Source organism: Anguilla anguilla, chromosome 2 (assembly GCF_013347855.1).
Source record: "Anguilla anguilla isolate fAngAng1 chromosome 2, fAngAng1.pri, whole genome shotgun sequence".
Taxonomy (NCBI): Eukaryota; Metazoa; Chordata; class Actinopteri; order Anguilliformes; family Anguillidae; genus Anguilla; species Anguilla anguilla.
Window position 1 is genome coordinate 32,880,733 of NC_049202.1, and position 10,369 is coordinate 32,891,101.

A 10,369-nucleotide genomic window follows, 5' to 3' on the forward strand; every position below is an offset into this window, starting at 1 on the left:
CCAGCCAATCAGTAGGTATCAGTGTCTACCTTATCAGCGAGTACCAGAGTCCACTCAATCAGTGACTAGCAGTGTTTATGAATTTTCAGTGAGGATCAGAGACTACTCTATCAGTGACTATCAGTGTTTATGAATTATCAGTGACTATCAGTGTTTATGAATTATCAGTGACTATCAGTGTTTATGGATTATCAGTGAGGATCAGAGTCTACTCTATCAGTGACTATCAGTGCTTATGAATTATCAGTGAGGATCAGAGTCCACTCTATCAGTGACTATCAGTGTTTATGGATATCAGTGAGGATCAGAGTCCACTCTATCAGTGACTATCAGTGTTTATGAATTATCAGTGACTATCAGTGTTTATGGATTATCAGTGAGGATCAGAGTCTACTCTATCAGTGACTATCAGTGCTTATGAATTATCAGTGAGGATCAGAGTCCACTCTATCAGTGACTATCAGTGTTTATGGATATCAGTGAGGATCAGAGTCCACTCTATCAGTGACTATCAGTGTTTATGAATTATCAGTGAGGATCGGAGTCTACTCTATCAGTGACTATCAGTGTTTATGAATTATCAGTGAGGATCAGAGTCTACTCTATCAGTGACTATCAGTGCTTATGAATTATCAGTGAGGATCAGAGTCCACTCTATCAGTGACTATCAGTGCTTATGAATTATCAGTGAGGATCAGAGTCCACTCTATCAGTGACTATCAGTGTTTATGGATTATCAGCGACTATCAGTGTTCATGAATTATCAGTGAGGATCGGTATGCAGGATTCTGTGGCTTGGCGTGATGTCTAACCAGAGCCACGCCGTGAGCCGGGCTCCTTGCTGGACAGCTTGTGGGTGGAGTGCTGGGGCTTGTTTGGGCGGAGCTCCGGGGTGGTGTTGCCGCTCTGGGACACGGGGATCGCCGAGGGCTTGTTGATCTGCTTGGCTGCAAAGTCCAGGTCCGGTATGGCCTTCATGAGTTCAGCCTGCGTCTCCTCCAGGAGCCGGTTGATGTCCTGGGCGCTGTACTGCGTCAGGTTCGCCCGCTTCTCCTCCCAGTCCCGCTCAGCGGCCTGATACACACACACACACACACATACATACGCACGCACGCACGCACGCACACATACACGCGCACGCGCACGCACACGCACACGCACACACACACGCACACACACACGCACACACACACACACACACACACACACACACACAGCAAGGTCACAGATGCAGGTCATTGCTTCTTTCAGGGGCTCTATTCGATAAATAAACCTCTCAGCCCACTGGGTACTGATTGCACTGTATGTCCAAAACTATCCTCACTAACCTCACAAAACCTCAAATATGCAGTATCCAAATTGTCCTGTGCATGCCAACACACATACAGACAAGGCTGCACGCAAACACAAATCAGAACCCAGACACAAATGCTCAAATCCAAACACAGGCATACATTCCTATAACACAGACATTGTCTCACGCACACACACACACACACATACACACACTATCGATCAGACACAGGGGACACACAAAGTAGTGCGCATGCAAGACAGGTGCCCAGTACCAGTCTGACCTCCGCCGACACCGATTTGTCTACGCCCCGGCGGCCCGACAGATCGTCCAGGGCCCGGTTCTTCAGGGACCCCGGGGGCTGGGGGTCGTGGTGCAGACCCGAGGGGTTGCCTTGGCTGGGGCTGGAGTGAGGGGTCCAGTTGGAGAGGCTGGTGCTGCCCCCCAGGCTGTTGAGGCTGAGAGGAGGGCTGGTAGGAATGTCAAAGTCTGCACTCTTGCTAAATTCGTCCCCCTGCTTGGGCAACGAGCTTGCAAAGTCCTCCTGGCTCTTCCATGTTCCCTCATTCACTTGCCTGCAGGGATACACACAGATCACCGTTATTATCAGCTGTGAGGAAAGCAACATATATGTCACCAGGGGCAATCTGGGAGAATTACAAGACCTAATATTGATTGGTTTAATCTGATCTCACTGCCCATATTGGTCACCGTGTGAGATCTTATAGTATGGAGCTGTTGTATGTCATTGTCTAAACAAGAGAACCACATTAGGCATTAGGACGTAGAGAACCACAACAGAATCACATTTGGCGTTGGGACGAAGAGAACCACAGGAGAACCACATTAGGCATTCGGATGAAGAGAACCACAGGAGAACCACATTAGGCATTCGGATGAAGATGTGGAGGGGTGTGCTTGAAGCAAATGCAAAAATTCTCACTTCAGTATAAGCCAGTGCAATACTGCAGTGAATAATAGTGTAACTAGTTTATGGCAGTGCGGTCGGTGTATGGTCATGCCTGCGCAGGGTGGTCAGCGTGTCTGTGACCGTCTTGCAGCGTTTCAGTAAGGCGTCCAGCCTATGTGGCTCCTCCTTGAGGAACTTGACCGCCTCCACCTCCACCCTTAACACCACCCGCATCTTACTCTGTAGGCTGGGGAACTGGTCTGCAGGGACAGAAGAAGCGGAGATCAATACACACATCCTTACACGTGCACACACAGACATACACACATGCACACACACACACACACACCATGTATTAATTAACACTGTCAGATCTACTACGAAAGAATACTTAATGGTACTTATTGCACACCAGTTGTGTGTTATCCCGGCCATATTAATGACTGATTTACTTAAGTATAGATGCAAATGAAGTAACCCTGTAACCATGCCCAAATAGTCGGAGAGTGCAGTTAATGATGGCAGAACTGGACAAGACCGAGACACATTGAAATGGGTGAAAACAATGTTGGGGAGAAAGAGAAACATCAAGTGTTCTAAACTGGTGCTATAAATCTTGGGTCGGTGCTCACTTGCTATGACCAGAACTGAGAAATGAACTTTAACCGAAGGTTTCATATATGGAAGTCTCCTGCGCAGAATTTTAGGGCTGCATAGGTGCTGCTCAATACGACGGAGCAGACATAAACAAAACATGGAATGATCTTTATAGGAGAATCAAAAGAAAAAATGGCCTTCAATTCAACTCATCATGAAGCGTGGGACTCGATGACAATGTACTGTAACACATGATGTATGAAGCGTGATGAATAACTGGTCCAACAAAATATTCAACCAGAGAAAGATACTTGAGTCTACGGTATTGACACCACTGAATCGCATACTGCGGGTGGGAAAATTTAATTACACCCTGTTACAAACATGCGGTTTGTTTTGTTTTTTGATGGGTATGTTCCACATAGTTTAGGCCAAATGATCTCATTTATTATGTCATAAACTGAGCACCTATCTCATTTAACACCTTGCAGAATTTCATTGTTACTGGTTTTCAGCCGCCATTTAGGGAAGCTGAATTCATTGGAATCGTGTCATTTTAGACAAAATTTTTCTTATTTTTATTTGGTGCACACTTATGGTGCATGAATTATTAAAAAGGGAGCCACAAATGAGATTGTTTGAATGACCAGAAAACTACATGAAACTCATATGAATTTAACATTCCTATTAATGATTTTTATTAAAGTAACAAGGTTTAAGGCCAAACAAGAGTAAGGCTAACTATAAATCTTTGTACAGTAAAACAGTCAACTTAAAGGCATACTATGCAGGATTTTCACCTTGAGAATGTTATAAAACAACCCTGCTCAGTCATTACTGTGATGCACTGACAATCTGTACCTGTGTGCACTTTTGCCCAGTCCTTGCTTGTCTGCTTGTATTTGTTGTTCTAAAAAGTGTTTGGGACCCTTTTTTCTTTGTGGGCAGTATCTGAAAAGCATGTGGCCAGTAGAAGGAGAAGAGAAAACATGTATGGGCTGGCTACAGTGGTGCGTTTTCAGCAAGTGCTGGAGAGATAGGGTCACCTTGGTAGCTGTGGCTGGTCAGCGTTTGGTGACGTTAGGTAGCTTCCATTATTAGCTGACTAAATTCAGTTATGTTTGGCAGGCCGTTAGCTGGCTGGCCGTGAGGGCCAGAGAATTTGCTGTGGGTCTGATATTTTACAAAGCAACAACTTAGCTGAAGGATAAGATTCCAATCCACTTCTCTTGGTTCATATGAGCTAGCTAGCTATCATTTGCTAGTTAATAGGGGTGGGTCCACCAGTCAGAAAATCCTACTATCCCGTATAAGTTAGGCATATTTTCCAGATATGACTGTAGTTTGTCTACTACAGACCAATATCCATTGTCAGAGAGGTACATTTCATATTTCACTAAATTTCTATCTTAGATGAATGAGCGGGTCATTTGCCTTTGTTGCCCCTTTGGCTGGTTGGCCGCAGCCTGGAGGTCTTCTATGCTACTTCCCCGAACTTACAACAGCCAGCAATACGATGTTATAAAGCTACCGCCATAGCTAGCCAGAGCAAAATATTTAGCTGTTTTTTTGGTGCGTGAGCTTCGTCATCTTGGGGGTTGTAGGAAGGGTTGAGAATAGAGGAGGAATTTTTTTTATTGTAAATACAGGAGTGAAGCAAGAGAAGAAATCCTGAATAGTATGCCTTTAAATGACAGCAGAAAACGAAAATCGTAAGTGGCAGATTCAATGGCACCCTTGACCAAAAGCAATTATAGTACTGAATGATAGCTTGTCATTTTTAGTTAATTTTTATGTTAATCCAAAGATGGAGACCGTTGTATGGAATATTTGTTCTCCTGCATGGATTTTAAATAGACTGCACCCAATTACTGCCAAATTTCAGGTTGTCTTAAGAAATCCATTCTAATAGCGAGAGGTAATTTGAGATCATCGTCGTAAATCAGGCATGCCACAAATTGAGCCTCATTTACAAAATAAATTAGTTATTTTGGTTCTGAAAATGATGCAGATAGCACAATTTAAATATGCATGACCCAGCAATGTGTCCCTGTTTCACTGGCAGCGCAGTTGTACACACTTTCCACTCTCTGTGGTACTTTGTGAATCAGTGAACAGGCGAAAAAGCATTACAGTTGTGGATTTCCCTCCTCTAGATGTCTACTAGAGTGCGCTTCTCAGCAGATCTCCAAGCTAAGGACTCACTCTTAAGCTCGGTGAGCGTTTCTCCCAGCTTCCTCAGCACTGTGGCCTTCTCCTCCAGCTCCTGCGCCGTCACCAGCCGGTGGTTCACTGACGAGTCCTTCTGGATCTCCTCCACAGATTTCTCCAGGTCACTGCAGGACGAAGCAGTTAGACCACAGACCACAATGACTCAAAATGGCTACCATGAAGTTACTGCTTTACTCTTACACACCTTCCTGTCGCAAATCAAACAGACTACACTTATGGGCAGAGTAGGGAGAATCCAAATGTGTTACGTCAAGCTTACTGGAGGTTTATAATATCAAATATGTTTTCATTGAACTTTTCCAATTTATTTTAGAAGCTGTTACAAGTTGAGACAATTTGCTAGCTTCTTTTTTTGTTTGAACAATTGAACAATTTAACAGTAATAGACAGTTGTCATGTTTTCTCTGCTACAATTGCTGCACTAAATTGCCCTGGCATGTGGAACAAGTATGTTCCATTAGAAACTGAAAGCATAGTAATTTTGTCATCCCTTTGACAGTCAGTGTCTGTGCTCCCTTTAAAATTCATTCTCAGTCTAATGTTAAAATGCTAGTGACAAGCACTGATGTTAAGTGACCAAACGCACTGCAACTGCTGAATAATCAGCTCCTCCTCGTTCAGGTACTTCAGTCGTTCCTCCTCCACCAGGAGGCGCTGCCTTTGCAGGGGGTCCTCCTGTTTGCGTAGTGCATCCGTCACTCGCACGCTGATCTCTGTTTCCGTCCGCTTCAGCAGCGACCGCACTGAGTCCTGGTTCTGGAGCTGCACACAAACACACACACGGACGCAAACACATTGAATTGTGTGGAACATTTTTTACTTATTCGTTGTAGAAACGGGCGATATATCACGACGATATTTATCAAATGCAATAACAATCATAGATAGCATATGGTGCATTACCTTTCCTTTTAAAAAAAAAATTATACCTGAAGTAGTCCAATACACCAATACAGATCAGAGCAAGAGCAGGGCCCGTTGGTTAACACACGCACACATGCACCCACGCGTGTGCACTGATTTTAATTTCATGCTGTGAATTAGGGAAGTGTAATATATCGCAACAATAATTATTAAATGCAATAAAGGTCACGGCCACCGTGCAGTGTACTGCCTTTCTTTGTCTTTTTCTCTTTAATTATACCTGATGTGGTAGTAAACAACCACACTTCAGAGGCTGTGTAAAATGCTTCCTGGAGAAAAAAAAGTGACCACTGTTATCTATTGGATGTTGATAAGACAGCCAATCAGCATCACAGTTGTACAGCTTCAGTGTGATCATGTTATTTTGTCAATCACGTGGAGCTGCAAGCCCTTGTTGCTGATTGGCTGCCTTATGGTCACCCAACAGATAACAGTGGTGACATTTTTTTCCAGAAGTATTTCACGCGGCCTCTGAAGTGTGGTTGTTTACTACCGCATCAGGTATAATTAAAGAGAAAAAGGCAAAGAAAGGCAATACACTGCACGGTGGCCATGACCTTTATTGCATTTAATAATTATCGTTGCGATATATTACGCTTCCCTAATTCACAGCATTAAATTAAAATCAGTGCACACGCGTGGGTGCATGTGTCTGTGTGTTAACAAACGGGCCCTGCTCTTGCTCTGGTCTGTATTGGTGTGCAAAGACAATGAGTATGCATTCCAGGCTGCGGTCCCTAATCTAAATTAATTAGGTGTTTTATTGGACAGAACCTGTCATTCTGTGATGGCTTTAAACCCCTGCATTGGCAGCACAAGAGAATTTCTGAATTCAATAAAATGCAATGGAAATGGATTAATACGCAAAAGGAGATGGTTCATTGATTTATTGTGTCCTCCAACGTTTGTACACCACAATATTAAACGGGTTGCTCTATCACCGTGAAAGTACCTCATAATTGCCTGCTGCACATGTACGCAAAAGTGTGTGTGTCTGTGTCTGTGTGTGTGTGTGCATGGACGTGTGTGTGTATGTGTGTGTGTGGACATGCATTACTACCTTTGTGAGAACCAAATGTCCCCACAAGGATAGAAAGATGAGGAAAATTACGCAAGGTGGGGACCTTTTGCTGGTCCCCACAAGTTCAAGAGGCTGTTTTAGGGTTAAGACTTAGGGTTAGGGTTAAGGTTAGGCATGTAGCGGTTGGGGTTAGGGTTAGGGTTAGAGGTTACGGAATGAATGTAGTCAATGGGAAGTCCTCACAAGTATAGCAATAAATGTGTGTGTGTGTGTGTGTGTGTGTGTGTGTGTGTGTGTGCGTGTTTTTAAGTATTCCATCCACACCAAGCACAGCCTCCTCAGTCCTATAGTCACAGCCACCCCCGGTGAGGGCTGCCCCATCTCTGTACGTAGCAAGTAGCGCATTGCAGCGGCAGATGTGGCCGCTGAGCTCCCCCTCGCCGTGTGCTGCGAGGGGGCCCAGCTGGAGCAGAGGATGATGGGAAAACGTGGCCGCGGGAGGCGAGCAGCTGGGAGAGACGCGACACACACAGACGGCAGCTGGAGTGAGAATGAGCCACCGCTCTCAGTCCCAGGGCCAGAGACCGCACGCACTAAGGAGCAATCAGTGTGGGAAAGAAGAAGCGGAAAGAAAGAGAGAGAGAGAGGGAGGCAGGGAGAAACAGAGAAAGAGAGGGGGAGAGAAAGACAAAAAAAAAAAAAGGCAAGGAAGGAAACAGGCAGCAGCCCGGACGGGCCTCGCTTTTCATTTCCGGCCGAAGAAGCCTTCGTTCTCTTCGGCGCGTGTCTGAACCCCCGTCAGTGTGATGGACCTTTTTCACAGCTCGCAAACCTATAGCGCACGGCGTCCTTCATTATTCATCGGCCGTACTATTCATTATTCATGCCGTACAGCAGCGAGTGTTTCCGTACACCCTGGCAACGGGGGTTCAAAGGTACGGCGCGTGCTTTGACGCTCAGTTGCCTGCTTCTAAATATCTATTTCATGTGTCGTTTGCAGTGTCATCCATTCCTTGCACCTATGTTCTCAAACCTCTGGAAGCTGTCTTGCTGCTCCTAGATGAGCAGTTGACAGGACCAGTAACTAAATTGTGCAGCCTGGACTCTGTGTTACAGGACATGAGGCGCTGCAAAAATACAGACTGAAAAATGTACTTACTGGTAAGTAAATTCCCAGTAAGTACAGTAAATTTAGTAAATTTACTGTACTTACTGGACTCACCAGTCCAGTGGAGATCACTTGTTCCTTAGCTCTGGCCTGTCCAGCTTTTGCACGTATCGATCCATCTGACCAGTCAGCTGCGGCAAGCAGCCATCTCTTTTTCTCTCTCTTACAGCCTCACACACAGCCATCAGACTGCCAGAACACGTCTGCAAGGCACTGTGGGTACCCGCAGCACTGCGCCTCATTAACTCCTTTGGGAGACGGAAGTTGCCCCTGACTAGGAAGAGTAGGCATTTTGAAATGTTTTTGTTTTTAAAAAAATTATTCTTAAGTCAGTGTTCTAGAACTCTCCGATCTCCAAATTCCAATCGCATATTTTTGTACTCACACCTTAAAGGGTTACAATGACTGCAGCACTGCGGAGGGCGCTGCAATTTTCACCGGTCCGATTTACTGTACAATTGATGGACTATCTTCTGTACGAGCGCTCTGGTAAATTTGACACTATGCAAGGGATAATAAATATTTTCCAATTAATTCTGCCTTTTATCATCCACCCCAAGGTGTATAAACTGAGAGACGGTTCCTCAGGGAGCAATCAACCTCTCCACGAGGAGTGATATTGATGCAGCAAAAGAGGGATTCCATGGACTCGTGCTGAATTACTCTCCAGGGTAACAGGACGCCTCAGTGTGTATAGATGTCCAGAGTCTAGAGTTCCACACATCGGTTAAAATAAAATGGGAGTCAGATACAATCACTTCTCTTTCCGATCTAAAACATTCTCTCCTTACACTACAGATAGAATGACGCAAATTCAAAGCTTTAAAAGATAGTGTGCTAACTGTATTAGAGGAAGAATCCCACGACAGAGGTCCAACTGAAAAATGACAGTTAGAATTTGTGCTTCGGGGGTTGCGATCATAACAAAATAATGGAACACAGACGTGTCTCAAGATGCCGTATGTTCTGATTTAGGCCACATCTAAAATGGCTAAAGGCTAAGCTAATCATAAAGGTCGTTAACTAAAGGACCTGCATTCGCTGGATTGTTATGGCATGCAGAGAGACATTTGTGCATTCGGCAGGGACTGTTAACTCTTCAAGGCAGTGGTCTCAAACTCATTGCCACAGAGGGCCTTGTGTATGCAGGTTTTAATTCCAACCGATTCATGCTGCCTTAATTGATTCCAATTACTCATGCAGCCATATGCATTTAACTGCATTAAAGCACAAAATATAAGCAACAGTAGTTATTTAGACAACACAAATAACACATTTCGCTTTGTGATGCATTATGTGCAGACCTACAGCCCTAATTCAGCAAATTATTAATGATATAATCAAGGCCTGAAGCTGGAATAAAAACCAGCAAGCACACGGCCCTCCATGGCACTGAGTTTGAGACCACAGCTTTAAGGTGTAAGATCACAAATATTTAATTAGGATGGTCTTAAATGAACATTCTAATGCTGATGTCATTGAAAGCAATGGAGCGCCGGGACACTGTCTTATAATTTGGAAAAAACATTCCAAAAAGCTTTCTTCTTCAAAGGGTCAGGCGTAGGTGCGTCACCTGCATCTTGCGCAGCTGGGACAGCTGGTCGCGCAGCTCGGTGGCGTTGTGCTGCAGGTCGTGCAGGTGCAGCTGCATCTGCAAGCGCGTGACGGTGGTGGCCTGCGCGGCTCCGGCAGGGGGGGGCGGCATCAGGGCCAGAGGCGCCGACGGCGTCAGGGCTGCCAATCGGAGAAAAGTGACAGTGAGTCATTTACCAAAATCACTTTTTTTTTCACAAATCACTTTTGCAGCATCATACATAATATTTTCTAGGGAGATGAGGTGCTTGGCATTATCTCTTTCTTCTCTCCTTTCTTTCTCTCTTGCTTGCTCTCTGCTGTCTCTATGTCTCTCGTTCTCTCGCTCTCTCTCTCTTTTTTTCTCTCTCTCTCTCTCTCTCTCTCTCTCGTGCACACCCAGAATTAATACGCAGGGCTCACACGTGCTAGCACGTCAGAAGTTTGTTTTCATCGCGGACCAAAACAGAGATGGACACAGGCCCGTCCTCACCCACAGATCAGTTTACATCGTTCAGACCCCGCAGTGGACACAAAACGACACCGCATGAAACCACAAACTGAGCCCTTCACACTACAGCGCCCCAAAGGCCAACGCCTACAGCGCAAGCACCAGTCTAAGAGCCCACAGGAACACACCTACAGCCCCAC

General features: G+C 45.1%; 1 protein-coding gene across 14 annotated transcripts in view; it reads right to left on the reverse strand.

The window, feature by feature from the left end:
• LOC118219803 (SRC kinase signaling inhibitor 1-like) overlaps positions 1–10,369 on the reverse strand; it is a 148,754-nt gene that overhangs the window by 30,231 nt on the left and 108,154 nt on the right. For 13 of the 14 annotated variants that reach the window (XM_035403230.1, XM_035403228.1, XM_035403231.1 and 10 more), the window contains 6 exons: positions 9,720–9,880; positions 5,620–5,795; positions 5,007–5,137; positions 2,317–2,464; positions 1,569–1,869; positions 813–1,074 (listed from right to left, as the gene is read on the reverse strand). In XM_035403230.1, coding sequence (XP_035259121.1) covers positions 813–1,074; positions 1,569–1,869; positions 2,317–2,464; positions 5,007–5,137; positions 5,620–5,795; positions 9,720–9,880 — 1,179 coding nt within the window. The remainder of the gene's footprint in view (positions 1–812; positions 1,075–1,568; positions 1,870–2,316; positions 2,465–5,006; positions 5,138–5,619; positions 5,796–9,719; positions 9,881–10,369) is intronic. The other variant, XM_035403229.1, reaches the window with a different exon arrangement.